The following is a 26,405-nucleotide window of genomic DNA, read 5'->3' on the forward strand; positions in this document are numbered from 1 at the left end:
GACACATGATTTATTAGGTGGGGCTGCATATGAATTTAATTAACACCATTTTGCTGAACAAATAAAAACAACTCCTGTTTTATGCTTGTACTTCTGAGAAACCTGCCAGTTAACCCCTGCAGTATTATTATATGGCCATACAGTTCATTACAGAGAAATTAACATTACTATATGTACTTTTGTTGCCAGTAGTGTTGGCAGTGCTCCCGGGGGTATGCAGGGCATAGCTCTGCATGCTACAGTAGATACTAACTGCTCTAGAGTGTGTTGCATATCCAACCAGACATACACAGTCTTAGCAAGCTCAAAACCCAAACTCACAGTATTATATACAGTAGCGAACTTTCTGACGCCTGTAAGCTGGGGGGCTGCCCTCCTCCTCGGCGTATGATGTCATGACAACACAGCGTCATGGCATCACATGACGCCGCATTGTTATGACAATGCGGCATCACACGGCATGTGACGATGCAACGCTACAAGAGAGGGCCTGCTATGGGTAAGACACAAACCAATTGCCGCCCCCCCAAAAATTGCCACTCTAGGCCGCAGCCTACTGAGCCTAATGGGAAATCCGCCACTGATTATATATGTAAATATTTGTTTGTCAATTGGAATTGCTATTGGGAGAGTGACCTCATGTATACAACCAGCATGTCCAACCAGCACTGAAGGGATGAACATAGGATTCTACAACTTGTCTACAGTTTGTAGCACAAGAGGTCTATAAAATAAAGAGTGTCAAGGGTTTAGCAATACCTAGGTTCAGGTAGAGTCCTTACCTCAGTTGTCTTTGCATTCTGATCAACATTGTTAGTTGAAGATTTGGTAGCATCCAGAACAGAACCGATTCCAGTATATTGAACAGATGTGCCTCTTTGTGGAAGATCTCCACTCATATCGTAAGAATCCCCAAATTTGAGAGTAGGAGAAACAATAGATTTATTTTCTTGAGGCCCAACATCGTGACTCCTACTTTCTATGAAAGTCAATGTGCCTGGCTTTGTTTGCACTGATAAACTATGCCATCGAGTGTCCCCGCACATGGCACCTGGAGAAGTGACTTCTGTTATGGGATCTATGACATGAGTCAAGTCACTGAGGTCTTCAATGTCAGCTTTCAGTAATTTCCTTTTAGCCATTAATGGCCGGGCTTTTGTGTGAGCCTCATCTTTGCCATGACATCTCTTTGTATCTTCAGATTCAGAAGTCCTACTTAAGCTTTGCTGCCTGCTTTGAATTTCTAAGTGACTTTTAGTCCTGGGAGAAGGGTAGTTCAGTTCAAAGCTGGGAGGTTCAACTACAGCGAGGTGCTTGCTTTCCATGTCCTCAACCCCATTGTCGATCACAAATACAGAGTCGTCATGAGGAACAAAGTCTGGCAGAGTGGTAGGTGGCTCCTGTAGTTCAGGTCCAGATTCCTGACTGAGATCAAGTTCTGCATAGAACTTCTCCTGATTTATGGAGCTGTTTGTGTCAGTCTCATAGTCTCCCACTTTGTATGTGCTTTTACTGCTGTTCTCTTCAATCTGAACCACATTCAGCTCCTGTCCACTAAAATGCGCCCGGATTTGATACAGGTAAGTCATAACCGTCAGCTTGTCTGGAATTGCTAGTAAAACCATGTCAGATGGCTCCAGTAGTCGGGATATTCCTATGCTGGCAAATCCATCATATGCCTTAGAGAAAAAATAAAAACAACATTGAGGTTACAGGATCTTGACATTTCAAGGATGAGCACAAAATACAGCCATTATCATAAACAATTGCCTAGCTGTTGAAGTACCTATTTGTAAAAGACACACAAACAAAAGTAGGTTTAAAAAAAACAAACAAAAAAAACACACACTTTATTATCTAAAAAAAAAAAATATTGTTTATAAAGCGCTAACATATGCTGCAGTGCGGTCCAATGGGGGGGGTACAGAGATTTAATAATGACAAACAGAATTACATGCCAAAGAAGGGCAAACATGCACAAACGGTAATGAGGGCCCTGCGCGCGAGAGTTCACACTCTAGAGGTAAAGTATAGTCATTATTTGTCACAGTACTTTATTCAACCACATTTTTTAAAATATGCTAAAGGGAAGGAAAGGTAAGCGTACAAATGTGTTATTCTTCAGTAAAATAAAACGGTACACTATTGTACAGTGACATGTGTAGTTCTGTATCCTACTGCAGTCGTTCTCACAGATGACCTCATACAGATGTAGCCGGCGTCATTGCACCCATTATCTCATCATAATGTGTTTCTGATGGTGCAAGTTTTAACGTGTTATCGTGCGATTTGCAATTAAAATCGAGCCAATGTAAAATAACACGATTTGTGTACTATAGTGCGCTTTAGGGCCCTTGCAAGCAATAACGGGGTTTAGTGAGGTTGGCTACATCTGTATGCAACTTCATACATGTAGATCTTTGCCTTTTTGACTTAAAGGTATGATGCAAATGATTGTTTTTCAAAACTTTCAAACCTAGTTTTTCCTTCTATCCCAATGTGATAATTCAATGTAAATGTCTTGAGTAGTTTTCGATTGGGGAGAAATATCGATGCAAATTTTGTAACGCAATCACTTTTGACTCATTCCTGCATTCCCTCCCCGTAATAAAAAGCAGGGCACACTCTTGCTATTGTGTTGGATAGGAGATGAACTAGACATTTGTAAGGATTTTACATTCTGAAAATAAAAATGTAAATGACAGAGGAGCTGTTACATGGCTGAATGATTTCACTTTCTTGCTACTGTAATTTATACTGGATTAACCCGTGCTACATGCATATTAATGCCAATATTGGTAACATTGTGTTGTAGGACCATGAAGTTTAGTTATGTTTATAGAATTCATGACACTGTTTTAGAGACTTGCCTTTCATATATGCAACGGTGCCAAGGTCAAACACAAAACATTCACCTTTGATATAACATCTGATCTCTAGCTGACACTATCAGAACCACTTCTTTATTGCATCTGCTTTTCTGATCTTTTACCCAGCCACATTTTACCACTGATAGACAACTTGAGGTGGATCAGAATCTTCCATCATGTATCAAAGGACATTTCCCAAATGCAAATATATTTTGACTGGTGTGACGCTATTATTATCAATCTGATAGTGCTGTTGACTCCATGTATTTGCTCTAAGTATTACAGGGGACTAGTACATTTCCATGGCCCTCGATATCTACTTTTAGTGCTGGTATGTGACCATCATGTAATAAAAATGGTAATAACAGGATAACACAAACAGATCCCAGATTTAGTGTGACTGCTTCAATCACTTACAGATGGTTTGAAACGAAATAACAGGACAGGGTTAGAATTCAGTAACAGATGTGGCACTGGATCTGGTGATGCCATAAATCATTGACACCAGTAGGAACTGAGGAAATAATTTTGTATAAAGCAAAGAAGAAGAAATATTCAGATTAAAAATCACAGAACAACACCAGGACAAAATTATTGTGAAAGGGGCAGTCCTTCCCAGGAAAAAAGTGGCAATGACATATTTAACGAGTTACATCTGGGTGATTGACACCTTTTTTAAAAGAAAAATAATCTGACATTTATTACTTTATAACCATGGTGAGCTAAGATTTGGGAGCAGGTTGACGGACAAACCCTCCCACATTTAGGCCCTTAAGAAATGCCATTTTTAATTAATAACAAGAATACAAAAGCAGCTAAACCTGTGCTTTTTACCCCATGTAGTTTTGTTTAAAGGGTAGTTCCTCCGCATGTTTTTTTATTTTTATTTTGTAAAGATTTATTCACAATACAGTACTGTACAGTAAGGCGTCTCTTTCACCTCTCTAGTTTCCTGCTGCTCACTGACTATTTAAACAGTATTTTTTCCCTAAAAAAAATAAACCAGCCCAATTTATTATGACTGCTAAGGCCATGTACTTGGTGATACTGGCAGACCTCAAAGAACACTATCTGAGAAGATTAAGATAACAATGTGTTTATAATATCCTTTGCAGTGTGTATGGAAAACAGCTATGTGCAGCATAGCAGAGTGGAGAAAGTAGAAATAAATAGCAGGAGATGCCATGTGGGGACAGTACTTCAGGCTTTGAGCGAAAAAATTTTTTGAGGGAGTGAAGGGTTAACTCAGTTACTCTGCAGGCAGGCAGTCCCCACCCTAGAAGTACACTGTGCTAGTATGTGGACAATTAGCTCCAGAGCAGGGCTTTAAAAGGCAGGAAGTGAGTACTTGTCATTTCTACCTGTTCCAGAACCTGCAGAGACAGGTCACGAGGCTGTGGGGACCACCCAGAAGGGTGTACCTGAAAGTCAACCTGCCCAGAGGATTTGTCGGGCACAGGAGATGGACTTACCTCAGGGGCCTAAAGTAAGGACAATTTAGTCTGCTTCTGTTGCACTGCCTGTGACTCAGCTATCCCTGAGTTTTGTTTAACCGGTAATCGGGGTAGCCGTCAGGGGAAGTTAGGGGCAAGATGTGCAATGTGTAGTTAGTGCTCAGAGAGAAGCTAGGTATTTTGTTTGATTGTTGCTTTGTTTTATGCATTTAAGAATAAACCTACTAACATTCTTATGCTTCCTGCCTTTAATGCGAGAGCAAAGATCCTGCAATGTGGCAGATTTGTCACAATTGGTGGATAATTTGGGCACTCAAAGGCATAGCACCTAAAGGTCTATGGATTTAAAGGGAAAAAAACCCACATGTCTGCTCAGCAGGAGTGAGACTGCTACAGAGACACCTACGAGAGGTACTAACTCTGCAAGTAAAGTCAACCACACCTGCATGACTACCAGCTGTGATTGTAGCATATACAGAACAGTATTGATGCAATAGCGCCTCAGTGTGAAGAATACACCTGAAAATGCCAGAATGGAAGATAGAATGTGTTTATTGTGTAATGAGTCCGGCCACACGTGACAGTGTCCCTTCAGGAATGAGCGTTCCAACGTGGCCCTGGAAAGGGAGCAGTACCAGATGTGTTTATGGTGTAAAGAGCCCGATCACACAAAACAGTGTACCTTCAGGCCTTATGATGATGAAGACTCCTATGTGGCCCCGGGAAAAGCGCAACATCAGCAAGAGGAATATTTGTTCCAGCGAGCCAAGACTACTGTGGAGGCAAGCAATGCCCTGAGGACGCAAGAAAAATGCAGAAACTTTTAACAATGTGTGTGCTCAGTACCACTGATGCAGTGTCTTCCAATGTAAAGAGGAAGAGAGAGAAGAAAATACGTTCTCAACTTACAGAGGAAGTTGCAGAAACATTTAATGATGTTCCTGAGATGAAATCAGGAAAGCATGTGTTAGAAAGGACCTGAGATGTTCTGCAGTCCAGATTGACTGGCCGATTCATCAGGAGAATGGCGGAATCTCCAGAGGCTTCTCAGAAGCAGGGTCTGGGCAGGAGCCACAGCAGGGCACTGACATACCAGAGGGTCCAATGCTGAAGTCGTGTACGCAGAAGGTGCGTCTATCTGATTCTGACAGTAAGAACCCCTCAACAAACAGTGCCAGGGAAGTGGACCTGGAACCAAAGAGTGACGATTCCTTGAGCCATGCTGAAATGCACTGCAAACTGCCAGGCATGACTGTTGTCTTCACCATGAATAATCTGATAAAGAGCAAGAAGCCAAGGTTGAACTACAGAGGAGCCTGTCGCATCGGTCTCGAAGTGTGTGTCTATGGAGAAGACAAAGCGTCTCGTGCAGAGTGAGTTGGAGGACGTGACGACTAGTCTGCAGAAGGCAAATGCTGCTGTTACCACCATGGATGAGAAACAGAGAAAGTCTGACAAAAGACTGGAAGCAATACTATGAGGGCTCTCGGATAGATCGGTTCGCAATCTCATCACAGAGCTAGAACTCTCATGCTATCAGATCCACACAGAGGTGTGTAACTTGAAGGATGGTGATGGAAAGATCCTGAATAATTCAGACTGTAAAAAGAGAGAATACAACTCTGAAAGAGGAAGTTTCAGATCTGGCTGACAAGGTCAGTGAAAGGAATGAGATATTTCATGAACTAGACAAAGTGAAGAAATTATTTGACCAGGAAAAGTCAAGGATACAGTTAGCACTGGAAGAAGCAGAGGACGCATTTGAGCAGGAAAGAGGCAAGTCCCTATGTTTCCAGTTAAAACTTTCTCAGATCAGAGCAGACTATGAAAGAAAAAAAAGAGAAGCATTCTAACCATTCAGAAATACTACAGAGCTCTTATCAAAGGAAGGATTGAGAGAGAAAGTTATCTGCGCAAATGCTGCACAACTGTTGTCATACAGAGGGATGAAAGCTTGACAGCTTTATCGCCAGAAAAAAAGCAGCCTGCTGTCACGGTAACTTATGACAGGATATAATATACACCAAATACCTGGGTTGAACTGAACACGACTTAGATATGATAAAATATAGTTTATTCCTTAATGAAGGTGAACACACAAGATATACAAATAACAGGCAAAATATACACTTACTTAGGGGTTTGGACAAGAAAGCAAATCAGGATACAGGATTAGCAATTCCTTCCACAATACAGGTTCAGATGTAGACATCACGAAAAGACACGAAGACAACTGAGTATAGGATGGACACTGGCTTATATGTAATTCCAATCCTATACTTTATTATCAAGTGAAGGCCATTGGAGAACAATTACCTGCACCCAATCTCTCCTTGCCACCTCACCTGAGGGGCACCGTAATACCTGCCCACTGGGGGGGTAATATTCTAATCAGGGGGCTTATTTACTCAGGCCCCCTTCCACAAGACTAGCGTCTTCAAGTCTGGCTTTGCCAGGATACCCTTTGTCCAAGGTGTGAATTACAACATTTAATATCAAGTACCCATGTCCTGCATTCTTTTGTGCTCGCATACACAAGCAGTGTTGGGGAGTCTTTGATCAGGAGTTTATGATCGACCACTTGTCTCCCATCCTGACCATTACCATACGGGCTCTGAGTTTTCATGCTAGACCCAAAATACAATTCATACTTTAATACCTTCACATATTAAAATAATCCGTTCTGCTGGGCCCAGTGGGCTGAAACTTGCCAGTCCCTCATGCCGAACGTGACTTTCCATGGTGGCCAAGTTTCAGTTCTCTGTGACTCCCAGAACCGGAGATACACAAATACAGTTTAAAACTTTTATTTCTTTAACACAGGATTCTCCGCTTTAAAATGAATCTCTGCTTTTCACTTTTTTCCCATTGAAATCAACGGGCTCCGCCGCTATGGGCTTTCAATGGAGCAACTCCGCCGTTGAAGTTAATGGGTTCCGCCGCCATAGACTTTCAATGGGGCAGCACCGCCATTGAGGTCTATGGGGCTTCTCCGCCATAGCCTTTCAATGGAGTAACGCCGCCATTGGAGTCTATGGGGGAAATCACCAATCTTTACAGTTGCCCACACTCCGTCTGGTTGGTCGGAAAGGGCTGGAAATGGCCCTGCACTCATGCCGGAACAGTGACTACAGGCAACCCAAATCCCAGCCCTCTGGTACTCTCAGAACCGGAGATATGGGCTTACACATTTGACTCTTTCGGACTTAGCCGTTTTAATGCCACGCGGCTTTTCCCCATTGGAATCAATGGCTGGCGCCGCCATAGGCAATGCATGGGCGAGCGCCGCCATTGGATTCAATGGGACCTCCGCTCCTCCATTAGAGTCAATGGCGTTACCCTCTTCATGAGCGTGACGCTTTACGGGGGTCCCTCATTCCCGGACCCGATGGGGGTCGTGTGTGGGGACTCCTAGGGGCTAGGAACAAAAATAATTTTATTTCTGGGTGCCCTAGAACCTAAGGTTCCCACGCCAATTGTAGTTGAACTTGACTCAGTGATAAAAGCTCTTTTTAAAGACATTGTATCCGCTTCTGCGGTTTTGCGGTTTGGATGGCTGCCAACCTGTTCCTGGAGATCGGCGTCGAGGAATCCCCATTGAAGTCAATGGCTCCATTGACTTACAATGGGAAACTGCCGCTCCTCCTCTCGGATGCTACCTGCTGGTCTTCGATAGAAACAGGCCCAAAACCGCCAGATCCGCCATTGGAATGAATGGAGCTGCAATGGTGACCTATGGGAGGCTGCAAACTGGAACCTGAAAAGTGGGAAAATGGGACAAAGGGCTATAAACACTGAATTCACATTAACCCTTTCCCTCCCGCATCAATCCCAGTGTATGTGTTGGCGCAAACACGGGATTGGGAACAATACACATTTACAGGGGAAAATACATTCGGTTGTGGAAGCAGGGTAAAAACACATTACTGGACCACAGTCCAGTTAACCCCTTGCTTCCCAAGTGAGAGCAGGGGGTGGCCAAATGGGGTGTAACCCCTTTAATACCGGGCCAAACCCCCTCTCCCATGACACCTGTGTTTTTCAGTCAGTTTGGAGGATGCAACGACAAAGGAAGATGTATGGACACGTGAAGCAATGTTGTGATTGCACTCCAGTCATGCTACCGTGCCCACGTGGTCCAAAACAGATTCCTTACTATGAAAGGAGCCGGTATAAAGATTCAGTCTGTGGTTAGAATGAGACAGATACATATCCGCTATCTCGGGCTGAGACCGTGTCACTGTTTGTCCAGCGGTGCTTTCGTCTGAATAAATGAACACATTGCGAAAGAGAGGCCAAAGACTACAAGTCTGCTGACTGCAAAGGAAAGATGCCACGTGTACAGTCAGAGATGATGAGAACTCTGTCAAGGTTGAGGTGCTGGAGATTAATGGTGCCGAGCCAGAAATAGATGGTCACATTAGTGACGGGGAAGAGGTGATCGCATGAGTGGAATAACACTTTACCAAGCGAGTAAAAGAAGAGTTGGTGAACTGGAAAGGAGAGCTTGTGTGACAAGTCCTCCGCAGGCTTGAGAAAGCTAAACATATCATGGTAAAGCGAGTACTTGAACAGACACTGTTTGAGTGCACAGGCTACAAGGACTTTGTCACCAGTGTCCTCTTCAACCACGGCTACTGATTATGGTCACAAACTGATGAGGTAGCACGCCTCTGTACTTCATCTTCTAAGTAGCAGATAATTGCCCCAAAGGTGATATCAAAAATTACTGATAAAATTACTGGTAAGAGTGAAAATGCTCTTGAGAAAAGCTATTGGGGTAAGAAGAATCATGAAAGTTCAGAGTTGGAAAGCAGAAGCAACAAAGTTCAACGCTGGCCTTGAACAGTTCCAATTCTCACTGCTCTTTCCTGCGACATAAAAGCAAAGAAAATCAAAACCACAGGTTTCGCCGGATGCCTAGGAAACAGTCCAACAGTGTGAATGACATAGAAAGAATTAAAGCGAAGTTCACGGACTTTCTGGACTGGAAGCCAAAGAAGAAATTGACATTGATGTGTTTGGAGAGCTGTCGCCAAAAAAAAAAATAAAAGTACATGTCAATGTCTCATGGCGACTATGGGTCTTTGCATCTCCTGAATAAGATTGCCTTAAGGCAGCTGTGTGCAAAGTGGGGGGGTGGGAGATTTTTCTGGGGGGGCACGGGCGGTTGCAGAGGCCCCGTGCTCTTCCCCGAGGCATTTAATTTAAATGCCGGAGGATCGCGTGAGGCCTCTGCAACGCTATACTTACCTTGACTCTGCCGGTGTCACTCGTGTCCATGGCAACGCAGCGGCAAATTACGCCGCGGGGTCATGTGACGTGATGCAGTGTAATTTGCCGCTGCATCAAGATAAGTGAGGGGAGGGAGCACCAGCGGAGGGAAGGCAGGGGGGCACAGCTGCAAAAGTTTGCGCTCCTCTGCCTTAAGGAGCTCAGATTGAGGACTACGCCTGAAGATGGGAGTACACTGATGGGTGTACATGGTAGTTTAACCCCAACAGGTCTGAGCTGGGGGGGAAGATATGTGAGGGAGTGAAGGGTTAACTTCGTCACTCTGCAGGCACATCCTAATGCACGGGTGCGTAAACTTTATCCTGTGCGCTCTCCCAAGCCCCCCCGCCGTTGGCCCCTGCAGTATTTTCCATATTTAAATAATATATTGGATACCTAACCAACAACTCTAGGTTAACAGTGTGATAAAGACCCAGTCCCTGGGTGGCATTTCTAGTTACTAGTCTACTAGCAGCTTTGGTGTAATGGAGTTAGAGCAGCCTGGATCTTTACTTTATAGCTTACCTGGAGTTAGCAGACAGGTGTAATAATTCTGTTTGCACAAACAGTACTACATTACAGCAGATGTGAAACACGCAAAGTGTATTTATACACAATAATGTGTAGCATGCATATACATCAGGCATGTCAAACTTGCGGCCCGTGGGCCGCATGCGGCCCGCAACGAATATTTTTACGGCCCACTCACAACCGGTGCGGCGGTCGTGTGCGTCGGCGAGCGCGTGGGCGGCGGTTACAAGTTTTGGCCGCGGGGGAAGCGAGCGCGGGTGTGGGGGATGCGAGGAGCACGGCCAGAAGGAAAAGCTGGCCTGCAGGGGCTGGAGTCGGACGGTGGCCGGGCGCAGTCATCCTGCACTCGTGCCGTGTGTGGGAGGACACGGGGCGGAGTCAAAACCCCGGCGGAGATACTGCATTCTGCCTCCTGCCTGGAAGCCTGGTAAACCTGGGGGGGCTGGGTGCCTGGGGGAGGGTGGGCAGGGCTTCTGGGTGCTTGGGGGAGGGTGGGCAGGGCCTGGGGTATGATGGGCAGGGCCTGGAGGAGGGGGGGCAGGGTCAAGGGGGGGGGGGGAGTGCTACTGAACTGACTGAGACAATAGCAAACTTGCAGAGGAGCACATGGTCACCTCTCAATAACGGAGCAGGAGATTGGATGTTTCCCGCAGGGGGAGGTGATTTGATCATGAAGCTGCATTCACTGCCACGCGGAGGACAGGAGAAGAGCAAGGTGTCAGAGCTGGTGTGTGTGTGTGTGTGTGTGTGTGTGTGTGTGTGTATATGTGTGTATATGTGTGTATAATGTGTGTGTATGTGTGTGTGTATGTGTGTGTGTATGTGTGTGTGTATGTGTGTGTGTGTGTATATGTGTGTATATGTGTGTGTAATGTGTGTGTATATGTGTATGTATGTATGTATGTATGTATGTATGTATGTGTGTGTAATTTATTATATATTTTTAAAATGTAAAAAAAAAGACACATTGGTAATAAGAATAAAATATTTATTAACATTGTGCATACACACGCATGCATACACACATACATACAGTATACACACACACATACATACATTACAGCGGCGGTAGCGGCGCAAATACTTACTTTTTAAGTCTTCCCCGCTATCGCCCGGCTCCACGCTCACTGCCGTGCGCGGCCCTAGCATACAATGGCTGGCTAACCACAGCCAACTATAACTGCCGCCCGCGCGCGTACGGCGCAGCAAGCGCGCCCACTATATTACGGGCCTTATGAGACCAAAAGACATTTGTTCCGGAAAAATTCAATACAATTAAGACTCAAAGTCCTAGACTGCAACACAAAGATGTAGATAACTGTGACAAGTATAAAAGATGTGTAATAAGATTGCATTGCTAAAAAAAACACCTACAGTAGAGGCAACTTTTATTCTAACATTTGCCGTAAACTAGCCGGGTTACATTCTGGGTATGTGCTGGGTATGTGCTGGGTATGTGCTGGGTATGTGCTGGGCTAGTTTGAAGCACGTTTAAGGTATTTCTGCATTGACTAACGACCCATAGGATTAACACAGCAGGGATCCCTGGCAGTCCAATTCAGTTTGAATGGGACTGCCAGGGACCCCCGCTGTTAATCTGATAGGCCATTAATCAATGCAGAAATGCTTGGGCTAGTTTAAGGAAAGTTTAAGGCATGTATTCAGAATGTACCTGGGTGTTTCCTGGGTTTTTTGGGGAATTGCCACTGGTTTTTGTTCGAATAAGAGTTGCCTCTACTGTATGTAATCAACTCCATGCTGAAGCCTTCAGTATTGTCAGTGGGATATGGCTTGTACCGACAGCCTTAACTGAATACAATATTTTTAACAATGGGTGTTCAATAGCTTTTTTAAACTGCAAGCCCAATGCAGTGCAATACAGGCATACCCCGCATTAACGTACGCAATGGGACCGGAGCATGTATGTAAAGCGAAAATGTACTTAAAGTGAAGCACTACTTTTTCCCACTTATCGATGCATGTACTGTACTGTAATCGTCATATACGTGCATAACTTATGTAAATAAGGCATTTGTAACAGGCTCTATAGTCTCCCCGCTGGCGCACAGCTTCGGTACAGGTAGGGAGCCGTTATTGATGTTCAGGACGTGCTGACAGGCGCATGCGTGAGCTGCCGTTTGCCTATTGGGCGATATGTCCTTACTCGCCAGTGTACTTAAAGTGAGTGTCCTTAAACCGGGGTATGCCTGTATACCAAACAATTACTGAAAACTTTAGGGAACAAAAATGGTTTCAGTTGTCCTGTTTAAACCAACCAAAAAAGTAACAGATAAAGACACCCTAATCAGTGTTTTACATGATAATTGATGTTCAACCTTCTCTTGTCTGCTAGCTATGTCATTGCAGTGATTTGTGCGGCTGAAAAAAGTGCAGCCAAGATAACCAAACTATTGCAACTGCTGTAGACTGAAGACTGAAGACTACTTGATGCAAATTAAAATAGTGCTATGGAAGCATGTTTCTTTCTGCACACACATCTCTCTTTGGGAATTGTGATTAATGTAATGCAATGTTATACGACTATATGACAAACAACTATTTTGTCATTCAATGTTGTACCAACATTCTGCATGGCTTATCAAATGGAATAACATACACAATATATACAGTATATAACCAACAGATAACATCCCCTAAATTATTCTGCAGCTGTGGTCAGGGAAATTCACTGGATACCAGTTACGATGAAATGATACAGCGGAATGGGCTGTCATAATTCTCAATTATAGATTGCCAGAGCAGTAAAAATATTGTTCAAGGTCTCCCTCTCCTGCTTTTTGATTCAATGATAGAGTGCTTTAAGATAGGACTGCTTTAAGATGAAATATATCATTGGCAACTGTGAGGCCTGCAACAATCACCCATTCTAGGTCTCTTTACATTTTCCAGGCGGGTTAAGAGTGTTTCGTTTTGAAAATGCCCCCTAAAATAGCCCATTTTGTTCTGACATAATATACTTTTATAGAAATGGAAGAGTACATGGAAAGGTGGTTCACATCAGTGTATACTTTCGGGGAAAATATTTTGTAATAAAACCTTTTGCACCAATATTTCCACTGGATCTTATAAAAACGATGCAATATTCAAGTTTTAACGAAGATAAATTGTGTTGTCACTGTGGTCAAAGGTACACACTCCACCTGTGTTACTTGGCTAAACTAAATTGGGCAGTCTAAATTTGCACGTCTCAGGCTGTTTTCCTAAAGGAATAGTACTAAGTGACCCCTAAATGTGAGTTACTGAACCATAATTGATCATTTCAGTACTTTGCTTCCTCACTCCCTGCTGTAATAAATGTTGAGAGCAAAATCCTTCAGAAAAAAAAAAGTCACAATAGAGCATCAAGTGCAAATATCCCCAGACCTTACTCAGTTATCGTTCTAGACAAAAATCGCAAACTGTCCTTGTCACATGTATAATGCCCTTGCTCACATTTGATTAACATCATGGCTTTTAAATAAACCGGACAATGAAACAAACAGTATATATCCGCCATGTACAGTTCTGCGTACAATCGAACCCTTAGGTGAGAGTTATTAGGTGTCCTATTGCTGTGTCACTGTCATTATAAACCACCTCTGAAGTATGAACAGCATATAAAGGCACAGAACCGGCATCACAAGACCTGCAAAGTGAGTCATTAACATTAGAGCTCATGAGATTTTTTTACATTTTTATTTAAAAAATTTTTTTTTTAGGGGAATTGACTTTTTGGACAACTTGATTGACATATATCAATCGCTGCCTGTCAAGAAAAGCACCACAGGCAGTTTCCCAAACATTGCCCAATTATATGACACACTGACATATTGACCGAGATCAGATGACACAGGTAAATACCTTGCCTTAAATTGGCCACTGCCTCTGGATCCAGAGAATGAAAAGCTTTGTTTGAAGCTGCCTGAAAGCGGAAATAACAGCAAGTCCTTTTCGGAGTTTCGGAAAGCAAACGGAGCCGTGTAAATTATATTGTTTTGTTCCGTTTGTTTTATTAAAGACGAGAAAGGTCATTCATTGCAGAAGCCCAAAAGCACACCTCCTATGTTTGCCTCAGATTCAATTGTCTTCTACTAAAGTGCCCTGGCCGCTGACGATCAAAGTTCCTTTTTTTTCTTTTTCCGTGTTGCTGTACCTGCTCTGCGACTATAATGAAAGCACTTTGTTGATTTTTGACAAACAAAATCTTTGAAGGAAAAAAAAGGCCTCCTTTCCCAAAAGTACTATAGCTGCAGTCCCTAAAAATGGAAGCCTGGCATTAGGATAATCTGCCGCCGAGTTGAGGAGTGTTCACAGATTACGAATGGTTATTATACAGATCTCTCACCAGTTCCCTTCTAATGGGCGACATGGTAGAATGTTTACAGGACTCAAAGCAAATTTACAAAGCGGATACCTTCAGAATTTTATAGCTACAGTACAAACGATGCATTGGCGAGGGTATTAAGCGGCCTTTCAGGAGGCCGTTTTAGACAAACGCTGTATTTTTTAAATGTAAGTGTGAAATGCACCTTTACAACATCCTCTAAAGAACGTTCATGCAAATTACATAAAAATACCAGCCTAGTAAGAGAGAAAGCAAATAAAATATTCAGCACTATGTTCCAATTGTCTTTTAACATCCCTAACAGAAGCAGCTGTGGCCATTGTTACCATGCTAAAGCTACACAGAAATCTCTATATGCTAAGGAATAGGTAAAGATAATATATATATATATATATATATATATATATATATATATATATATATATATATATATATATATATATATATATCTCCGATTGATAAATAGATATACACACACACACACATATATATACACACACACACACACACACACACACACACACACACACACAGTGGTTGACAAATCACCAAAAAATCTACTCGCCACACAAAAAAATATACTCGCCACCTAGTACCAAACGTGTGCTGCTTGGGCCAATATTTACTCGCCCGGGGGTTAAATCCACTCGCCCGGGGCAAGCAAATGTATAGGTTTGTCGAACACTGTATATACATATATACATATACATATATATACACATACATATATATACACATACATATATATACACATATATATATATATATATATATATATATATATATAAATATACATATATATATATATATATATATATATATATATATATATATATATATATATATATATATATACACACACATATATATATGTGCTTGCTTCATTCATTGTATCATCGCCGGAAGAAGAGATCAGTGTATCTCGAAAGCTCGCACAAATAAAAGCATTTCGTTAGCCACAGAACGGTATCATCTATTTATTTTTTGATTATTGAAGCTCGGCTAACACGGTACCGATACCTCTACATGTATATATATATACATACATATACATATACACACACATATATATACACACACACACACACACACACACAGTGTTCGACAATTATATACATTTACTCGCCCGGGGCGGGTGGATTTAACCCTCGGGCGAGTAAATATTGGCCCAAGCAGCACACGTGTGTTTTATAAATTTCCCGCGCTCGCGCTGCTGTTTTTCCCGCGCTCGCGCTGGAGAAAAAGAAAAAAAAAAAGCCGGAGGCGGGTTCATGTTGTTGGGGGAGATTACCCCGCCTCCGGCTCTCTGAGCAGTGGCCTCCCTCCTCAGCGCTTCCACTCCTCCCCCTTCCGGCAGCCAGCCCTTCCACGCCTGTCTGCCTCAGGCCCCTGCAGGGCCATCTGTCGCCCCCCCCCCCGACCCATCGGGCCATCCGCCCCCCCCCTCCCATCGGGCCATCCGCCCCCCCCTCCCATCGGGCCATCCGCCCCCCCCTCCCATCGGGCAATCCATCAGCCCTGCTCTTCTCCTGCTCTGATGGCCAGCTCAGCTGTTAGCTAACCGGAGCTGCTCCCTGCTCTAAGCAGGGGAAATCCCCTAACCGGAGCTATTCCCTGCTCTAAGCAGGGGAAATCCCCTAACCGGAGCTACTCCCTGCTCTAAGCAGGGGAAATCCCTCACCCGGTGCTGCCCCGCTGCCATGTGCGACCCCTCCTGCCGTGTGGGGGGTGAGTGTTTGTGAGTGTTTGTGAGTGTGTGTTTGTGAGTGTTTGGGAGTGTGAGTGTTTGTGTGTGTGTGTGAGTGTATTTGTCTGAGTGAGTGAGTGTCTGTGAGTGTGTCACCCTCTCTCTCTCCCTCTCCCCGTGTCACCCTCTCCCTCTCCCCGTGTCACCCTCTCCCTCTCCCCGTGTCACCCTCTCCCCGTGTCACCCTCTCCCTGTGTCACCCTCTCCCTGTGTCACCCTCTCCCTGTGTCACCCACCCTCTCCCTGTGTCACCCACCCTCTCCCTGTGTCACCCACCCTCTCCCTGTGTCACCCTCTCCCTCTCCCTGTGTCACCCTCTCCCTCTCCCTGTGTCACCCTCCCTCTCCCTGTGTCACCCTCCCTCTCCCTGTGTCACCCTCCCTCTCCCTGTGTCACCCTCCCTCTCCCTGTGTCACCCTCTCCCTGTGTCACCCTCCCTCTCCCTGTGTCACCCTCTCCCTGTGTCACCCTCTCCCTGTGTCACCCTCTCCCTGTGTGACCCACCCTATCCGTCTCCCTGTGTCGCCCTCTCCTGTGTCGCCCTCTCCTGTGTCGCCCTCTCCTGTGTCGCCCTCTCCTGTGTCGCCCTCTCCTGTGTCGCCCTCTCCTGTGTCGCCCTCTCCTGTGTCGCCCTCTCCTGTGTCGCCCTCTCCTGTGTCGCCCTCTCCCTCTCCCTGTGTCACCCACCCTCTCCCTGTGTCACCCTCTCCCTCTCCCTGTCCCTGTGTCACCCACCCTCTCCCTGTGTCACCCACCCTCTCCCTGTGTCACCCACCCTCTCCCTGTGTCACCCTCCCTCTCCCTGTGTCACCCTCCCTCTCCCTGTGTCACCCTCCCTCTCCCTGTGTCACCCTCCCTCTCCCTGTGTCACCCTCCCTCTCCCTGTGTCACCCTCCCTCTCCCTGTGTCACCCTCCCTCTCCCTGTGTCACCCTCCCTCTCCCTGTGTCACCCTCTCCCTGTGTGACCCACCCTATCCGTCTTCCTGTGTCGCCCTCTCCTGTGTCGCCCTCTCCTGTGTCGCCCTCTCCTGTGTCGCCCTCTCTCTGCCGCCCTCTCTCTGCCGCCCTCTCTCTGCCGCCCTCTCTCTGCCGCCCTCTCCCTCTCCCTGTGTCACCCTCCCTCTCCCTGTGTCACCCTCCCTCTCCCTGTGTCACCCTCCCTCTCCCTGTGTCACCCTCCCTGTGTCACCCTCTCCCTCTCCCTGTGTCACCCTCTCCCTCTCCCTGTGTCACCCTCTCCCTGTCACCCTCTCCCTGTCACCCTCTCCCGCTCCGTGTCACCCTCTCCCTCTCACCCTCTCCCTGTGTCAAGCTCTCCCTGTGTCACCCTATCCCGCTCCCTGTCACCCTCCCTCTCCGTGTCACCCTCTCCCTGTGTGACCCACCCTATCCGTCTCCTTGTGTCACCCTCTCCTGTGTCGCCCTCTCCTGTGTCACCCTCCCTCTCCCTGTGTCACCCTCCCTCTCCCTGTGTCACCCTCCCTCTCCCTGTGTCACCCTCCCTCTCCCTGTGTCACCCTCCCTCTCCCTGTGTCACCCTCCCTCTCCCTGTGTCACCCTCCCTCTCCCTGTGTCACCCTCCCTCTCCCTGTGTCACCCACCCTCTCCCTGTGTCACCCACCCTCTCCCTGTGTCACCCACCCTCTCCCTGTGTCACCCACCCTCTCCCTGTGTCACCCTCTCCCTCTCCCTGTGTCACCCTCCCTCTCCCTGTGTCACCCTCTCCCTCTCCCTGTGTCACCCTCTCCGTGTCACCCTCTCTCTCTCCCTGTCACCCTCTCCCACTCCGTGTCACCCTCTCCCTCACCCTCTCCCTGTGTCACCCTCTCCCTGTGTTACCCTCTCCCTGTGTCACCCTATCCCGCTCCCTGTCACCCTCCCTCTCCGTGTCACCCTCTCCCTGTGTGACCACCCTCTCCGTCTCCCTGTGTCGCCCTCTCCCTGTGTCGCCCTCTCCCTCTCTCTGTCTCCCTCTCCGTCTCCCTCTCCCTCTCTCCCTCCCTCTCTCTGGCTCCCTCTCCCTCTCTCTGGCTCCCTCTCCCTCTCTGTCGCACTCTCTTCTTCGCTCTCTCTGTCGCACTCTCTCTTTGTCTCTCATTCTCTCAGTGTGTGTGTCTCTCATTCTCTCTCTTTCTCTGTGTGTCTCTCTTTCTCTCTCTTTCTCTCTGTGTGTGTGTGTGGGTGTGCCGCTCTCTGTGTGTGTCTGTCTGTCTCTCTGTCTCTCTCTCTCTGTGAAGCGCCGACGTCCAGACACTGGTTAAGGGGTTCAGGAAACTAGTCATTCACATCTGGCTTTTATTTCTAGATCCGACATTGACACACACACACACACACACACGTCTAATTGTAGTATAATGTAATACAATAAATACATTTATGTCAAAAATGAATGTTGTTCTGACTAGGAATTTATTAAATGTATTTTATTTATATATTTTATTTTAAAGCGGGGTTGGGGGCGGGACTAGGGGCGGAGTTGGGGGCAGGACTAGGGGCGGAGTTGGGGGCGGGACTAGGGGCGGAGTTGGGGGCGGGACTAGGTGGCGAGTAGATTTTTTGGTTGGGCGAGTAGATTTTTGGGTGATTTGTCGAACACTGTATATATACATATATATACATATACACACACATATACATACACACATATATATATATATATATATATATATATATATATATATATATATATATATATATATATATATATATATATATATATATATATATATATATATATATATACATATATATATACATATATACATATATATATATAGCGAAAAAGGAGCCCAAGAAAATAGCACTCTGGTATACCGTTGGCAATATCAAAAACACATTTTATTAATTAGATGTCACAAAAAGAAATTATATATGTATGGGTGGTTTATTCTCAGCAATCTTGTATCTGCCACAGAGTAACACTGTTGGCTGTTCTTTCTCCCTAAGAATTTGTATTACCATTACTCCATGTAATTCTCTTTTGGGATTTGTATTTAAGCCAGAGTTTATTTTAACTCACTCCCTGGCTTCTTACAGTGTTACCTATGGATAGGACAGACACTTTAGTCAGCATACTGCTTTGGCTTACGCACAGGGGATCTATGCCTTGTTTTTAAATCTCTGTGCTATCTTTTATTTCTTTTTGTGACATCTAATTAATAAAATGTGTTTTTGATATTGCCAACGGTATACCAGAGTGCTATTTTCTTGGGCTCCTTTTTCTTTTTGCTCTTTTCATTCTATCATTGGCCCTGTCCACCACTGACATTCATTGAATATATATATTATTGTCAGTTTATTGGTAACCTTTATTGTGCTGTCTTGTGGATGCGGGGTCTGCTCGCTCTCTCAATTCATATATATATGAACACATATATATACACATATACATATATACATATATACATACACATACACACATATATATGTAGGAGGTATCTGTACCGTGTTAGCCGAGCTTAATAATCTAAATCGTAACACCGACCGAAGAAGAGATCAGTGTATCTCGAAAGCTCGTACAAATAAAAGCATTTTGTTAGCCACAGAACGGCATTGACTATTTGTTTTTGATTATATATACAGTATAGCCAATTTATTTATTTAAAAATGTTAGCACCCAAAATTTTATTTTATTATTGACAATCATGGCACCTTTAAACACACATTAGTTCACAGAAGATGACATTCTAATTGTTAAGGAGGAGTAACTGTCCACTTGGCTATATGTCTACATCAGACTTGCACACAAGTATTGTCCCCCGTGAATTCATTTGAGCCAAGGGCACGAGGGGTTATCAGGTAAAAACTGTGTGAGGGCAGGAAACAAATCTGCAGGAAGCAACTCGCATACTCCGTGTTGCTGTCAAGCTGGGGTCTGCGGAGTGATGACAGAGAATACAACTGCACAATAACAGGGACTAATTACATTTTGGAAATCAGGAATGGTATACCACCAGTGAAAGGATGTAAACTAAGACAGCAATGCCCAGATTGTGTCCCTCTCAACTTACTCACAACCCTCTCCGAAAGCATGACACCAGAAGCCCACCCCCCTCCCCCTCATTTCAAGAATAATGGCTGCTGTTCTGTTCAGGCTTGCTGTAGGAAAGCGAATAAGGGAAATATCATTAAATGACATGGGATGCTTCCCCATTCATGACCATTGGGTATCTCCTGAACCAGCTTTTCTGTTGGGACCTCTAAACTAATTTTCTTCCTCACACAAATCTAACATTACTATAAAAGTTTTGACTGCTTTTGTTTCTTTGGAAATTAATTCCATCCCCCCCCCCCCCCCTCTCAATCAGGGGTTGTCTGTTAATCAAGTGTTTCCTCAAACCCTTAATGCCACCCTATTCCCGGGTATACCAACAAAGGTAACAAGGGCTTTAACTGTGCAAGCTATTGTTAAAAACAGCGATATCCCAAGTCTAAGCTCACCACTATTTAAAAATACTTAAAGATGTTCGATTTTGGTAAAAACAAATGCAATCAATCACCAAGCTGTAAGTGTAACCCCTTAAACTTGTCACTGGCATTAGTTCACATTGCTCTAGGAGTGATTGTCCTTCTAAAGAACAAAGACAACGAAGACAAATGAGGATGGCTGTTATAAAGTCCAGATGTTGCAGGCGTCGATGCACCAGTTATGGCATGATACAGCGTTACTGCCGGCGCGCGAGTCTCAGCGCGTTATTGTGCGATTTGCTATGCAAACAAATGGTGCAGTGAAGCACCAAATTGCCTGATTTTGCCAATTAATCATGCAATTTTGTGAGTTATCACATAACAATAACTGGCGCAATAGTGTCTGCTACATACAGTATGTAAATGTATTTAAATAATATAGAAAGAGGACATGGTTTTAAGATATGATTGTAATAGTGACTGAACCATACCATCATCTTTCCCACCTTCCCTCATCTTATACATTGCAAGCTCCTGGGAGCAAGGCACTGTAGTCACAGTGTATTAGCGATGTGTAACTTTGTGAAATTAGCAGGGGGGTTTTGTGCAAAAAATGTTACCAGGTGTTAAAAGGCAATGGGCATTTCAAAATTCGACTAAATAGATGGCATTACTTCACGTGGCCTTTATATACATACTGCCCTTTCCACAAAAGTCTGGCCAAAATCGTGACATTACATAGTAACCTGGTGAAAATTTTGCCCTAGGTCTTTTTTCCGTGCATTCCCAGGTAATGCGAACGTTCGCAAAATTCATGAAAATACTACATTTGAAAGAAAACCGCAACAAATTTTGCAAAGCAAATCTGAAGATATACTAGGGCCGATTCAAAGTTTGCTAATGACAGTGGAGTAATATTACAAACTCTTTGGATGGGCGCAAATGTTCGGTTTGCGGCTCATAATAATAAGACCCCAATTTAGAGTTGGCTAAAAATAGGGGCAAAAGACAGTTTGCATGGGGTTAAAATTCAGAGCGTAGGTGTCTAGTCCCAATTTATTTAAATGCGCTCAACATGGACATACAGAAGTTAACTAATACCTGTCTTGTTTTAGCATCCAATTTAGAGTTGGATTAACGGCTGTTCCTGTTGTAATTTAAGACCACTTCTTTATTATGTGCCTATAGGGACCAGGTGCTAAGACTACACCATAAGAACCCTGCATTTGCTACATGCATTCTACATGTACAGTACATGGCTGCAAATGCTGCTCTATTGATGGGCAGATGTAGCAATGCTTGATATTCTGGAGAATTTACCAAGAACCTGACGAAGGGAAATCATTTCTTATTAAAATGTTCCTCTCTGTTAACGCAGCACTCCCAGCTGCACGTGGTAATATTATTTTAATTACCTGTCCCAGGGAAATAAAATGGCTGCTAAAGCTCAGGCCAATAAGCACAGACTTGTGATTGCGCAAGACCGAAAAATTATAGCTAATGAAGCCAATCAAAGAGCTTATTATATTTTTTAAAACCAGCTGCCAAAAACCCTGCAAAATCCAACTCTAAATCGGGTCGCAATATCAGAAATAGCGACTTTTGTGTTTACGTCTAAACTCTAAATCTTGGGCATTATCACACAAAAGCAAAGATGAACTACATTGCATTACAGTGAACATACATTTTTCGATAGTAATGTAATTGAATCGTTGATGTGAAAAGGGGAAATCAGGAAGTAGTAACCTGATCACGTCTTTCAACGCTGAAAAAGGAAAAATGGTAAGTCCTGGTCTCCAACTCAAATAAAATATTATAAAATGCATTTTTTCACCACAGTCCACCAAGCACAAAAACCATCAACAGGCAGAAACATACAAATTACATTTGGGTGAATCAGACACCTATTTTGTATATTAAAGGAATAGGTTAGGGATATAACTTACTCTAGATCCTCCCAAATATACTGTATGTTGACACTACCCTACATTAAATTACCCTCCACTTTTCTTGCTTGATCCTCTGCCAGAGAGGGAGTGGGCCAAAGACAGAATAAACAGTTGATTGACATTCTTTATGATTTTCAGAGCCCTGGGTGAAAAGAAATTCTTTCATTTTCAAAGCATTACAAAATGTTTTTTTTCTTCGAGGAACATAACAATTGCTTAAGAAACCAGATTTCATTGTTAAAGGATTTACAATTGTTTTATGAACTATGGGACTGCCCCTATTGGTAAGTTTTTTCTTTCTTAGTTGAACCAACATCGTTTTTCACCCCAAAGAAGCTGGTTTACTAAGATTCCATAACATCCTGTCCACTTTGAAGAGGGGATCTCACAGAGAGCATTTCAATTGTTTGTGTTCACAAAGCAACCAGGAACGTATCACTGCATTTTAATTTGTATTCTACCTTGTGCTTTTATTGATGGGTAGATATACCGTAAAGCCCACATTCAACTGGTGTTGAAACTTAAGGCTACGTTTATAGTGCCGGCGACGCGACAGATGACGTCACCCGTCGCCGTCAGCAAAAGTTGTTTGGAGCGACGTCACTGGCGACAAGGCCAGTGACGTCACGAAGGGGGCGGGCAGAGTGCAGTAGGCGCTCTGTGAGAGACAGTCACATGTGGCGACTGTCTCAAAATCAAATTTCAATGGCTTCCAAATTTTTGGTAGCTCCGTCGCGCTTACTATAAGCGCATGCGACGGATTCAATGTATTTGTTTTGGCGCGACGTCGCCGGGCACTACAAGCGCAGCCTAAGGCATCTATAAAACTTTCAAAATTTAAGTATATCAAGAACGTGACACACAAGCAAATTAATTTCTTTTTCTGGGAGACTCAAACCAAAGCACAAAAATCCCTAAAAGCTCAAATTATTGAATAAAATACCTGGTGACACGGCAGAGAAAGGTTAGAACCACATTACATAGCAACAGGTTGCAGGCCTCTCCAGCACTGAAGAGGTGCAAGATGTCTGCATTTTCTTACGGCTAAAACTATGGGGAAGAAACAAGCAGAATAGAGTAAAGAAGACATCTTGGCAAAGACACAAAGGGGATTTATAATTACAGTTGTGTTGTAGAAGTGTCTGACTTTTACTTATGCCTACAGGGCCAATAAGCATTCCCAGTGTTACCTGAACTTAAGAAAAAGACAGATTAAGATCGAATGAGGTGAACGTTTCTCAGGGTTTCGAAAGGACTGTTTCAACATACTGTAAGAGTTTGTCAATAAAGTATTCATATGGAAACCCAAATAACTTGGGCTGAAATGAAGTATCTGGATATCAAATACAGGAACACCTACATAATTAGCAAATTTAGCACTATGTAAAGTTGTTAAAGTTTGGCTGCATGAGCTACTTAATTGCAGAGGGATGGCAAGTCGTCATGTGTGAGCTTGCCGAAAATCGTTTAGCCACTGTTTCAGTCGAGCTTTCCATGCCGCAAATTGTTTTGATTTATTTTGCTTTTTTTAAAGCAGCCCACAAACTTTTAACATGCTAAATTATATATATATATATATATACACATATATATATAAAAATGTACATATATATATACATATATATTATTTTTACTTCAATTGAAACACTACAGTGTATACGCCTGCAGCCACTGTACCCTTTCAGTGTTTGAGAGAGGGTTGGAGCAGGGTAGCTGGCTTGCTGGGCGTAGGCAGACAGGAAGCTAAATGGAGAGGTGTTCTGGCAGGGGAGGTACTGCCCTCCGGTGAAAACAGAGGAAACAGTAGATATACTAGTTGCTTTGGCTGGTACAACTAGCAGCAGTAATCGGACTGTGGCCGCACCTCCTGTGCGCGTGCCCCAGGAGCCTGATGTTTCTGCTATTAGGGGAACTGTTGGGGTTTTTAGGACGTAATTACACCACCTTCTTCATCAGTCTTTGGAAGAAGCTCTCTATTAGAGGAAGCCGGTCAGTGCGAGTGCAAGGATTTGCTGGTTTCCTCTATGATGGAGTGTGAGATTTTGCTGGGGGCACCTTTGGCAGCTGCAGTCTCATCTTGTCATAATCCACAACTGATTCTGTCTCACTAGTGTCAGTGGGCTTTGACGCTTCCTCTGCCCAAGCACATGTGTTTGGATAGATGTGTGAACAGGAAACGCAGCAACATGTGTAGCAGGCGGATGCAGGTAGGAGGGAAGGGGGAGGGGTAAGGAAGGGATGCTTGAACAGGGCCCAGTTCTAGCCTGTTGTGAAACCCCATGACAGGTTTTGAATCTGTGTCCCTATCTCTTGTATCAGCTGCACCACCTGACTGCTGTGCCCAGCAGAACCTCTGCTCTTTCTGCTCTAGCATCGGTCAGAGCCATCAGCAGGTGCTGATATTGTGTAGGTTCAGGAGGCACAGAGAAATTTGTAGAACTGAAGAACTTCTGCCAGTAGTTGCTAAAGAAGGTGATGGTGATCTCTCTTCTAATGAGCTTAGTGAGTTGCAAGGCAGTTCTTCTCCTAGACGTTAAGGTAGTAGGTCCCGTGACAAATATAAGGGAAAAACCTTCCCGAGGGGAGTGGTGGGAGAAGAAGCTATGGTCCTGAAGGGGGGAATGCAGGGGGGGGGGGGGGGGGGAAAGGTATGGACCTATTGGAGGGGAAATAGATATGGTTCCGGGAGAGGAGGCGAAGAGAACGAGGGAGTACATGCTGCAGGGGTCCAGTGTCTCGCAGGCCAATAGGAAGCTGCAACGGATGATATTGCAGCTTCCTATTGGCTCACGTGATGCAAGACCTCTAAACCACCATATTACTCACACAGCTAGGGCTGCTGCTGGCATGACCTACAGAGGAAGTATCAAGCAAGTGTTCCTAGAGTTAAAATGAAAGCGCTTCAGCTCTGGAGACTCCCCATTTCCCACCTTGTGTAAAAAAATTAAAAAAGTTGGAAACAGCCCTTTAACTCTTTTCTCTGGGGTCCCACTCCCACTGATTAATAGCCTCCCCCTACTACTACAATGACCACCACACTTCTTTCCTCCTTTGCCAATATAACTGGACATCATTTATTGAGTGAGCTGTTAAGTATATCTAGAACTGCTAGCACTCCTAATGTACAAACATGTCTGTATCTGTCCACACTCCCTCCCCTGATGCACATGGTGGGTGTATACCTTATTAATTGTCTCTTATGCCCGTTTTGCAACTTGAGAATTTCAAAAGTGAACTTAATTGAAAATGTCATGCCTAGTGAATTTCAGAATTTAGCAAGCTTGTTGCAAACCTTTTTATGGAAGCAAATTTTTTTTTGCCAAGTCAAAATGTATAAAATTCTCATTTGGCATATCTGTAATGGCAAGAAAAAGATAAAGAAAGGGATGTGAGGAAGATGTATTAATTCCCATAAGGTTAGGGTGACCAGATTTTCAAAATGAAAACCCGGGACACATTAAAAAATTATTTATAAAACAAATTACATCACATGACGCACCCCGTTGCCATGACAACGAGACACTGACGTTAGTCGGTGACATTTTGCCATGACAATGTGGCATTACGTGATGCCTCGGCGCCATAATGCGTCCCGTTGTCATGTCAACTTGATGTCGCGTGACGTCACGGAGCGGCTCGTTGTTATTGCAATGTGCATTACGTGACGTCGCGCGGCCATGTTAACGGAATTTGGAGGGGAGGATACAGCCAAAGGCAAGATAAATAAAAATATATTAAGTAGATCTAAAAAAAAATGTTATCTCCACACAGAGCCACTGACCCACACACCCACTGACCCACACAGACACACAGAGCCACTGACCTAC

General features: G+C 44.2%; 1 protein-coding gene across 9 annotated transcripts in view; it reads right to left on the reverse strand.

Annotated features, from left to right (window-relative positions):
* EHBP1 (EH domain binding protein 1) overlaps nucleotides 1-26,405 on the reverse strand; it is a 428,910-nt gene that overhangs the window by 143,731 nt on the left and 258,774 nt on the right. For 8 of the 9 annotated variants that reach the window (XM_075596145.1, XM_075596151.1, XM_075596150.1 and 5 more), the window contains one exon: nucleotides 783-1,679. The exons of the other annotated variant lie outside the window; for it this stretch is intronic. In XM_075596145.1, coding sequence (XP_075452260.1) covers nucleotides 783-1,679 — 897 coding nt within the window. The remainder of the gene's footprint in view (nucleotides 1-782; nucleotides 1,680-26,405) is intronic. 9 annotated transcript variants of the gene reach the window in all.

This window comes from Ascaphus truei, chromosome 4 (genome assembly GCF_040206685.1).
Source record: "Ascaphus truei isolate aAscTru1 chromosome 4, aAscTru1.hap1, whole genome shotgun sequence".
Classification (NCBI taxonomy): domain Eukaryota; kingdom Metazoa; phylum Chordata; class Amphibia; order Anura; family Ascaphidae; genus Ascaphus; species Ascaphus truei.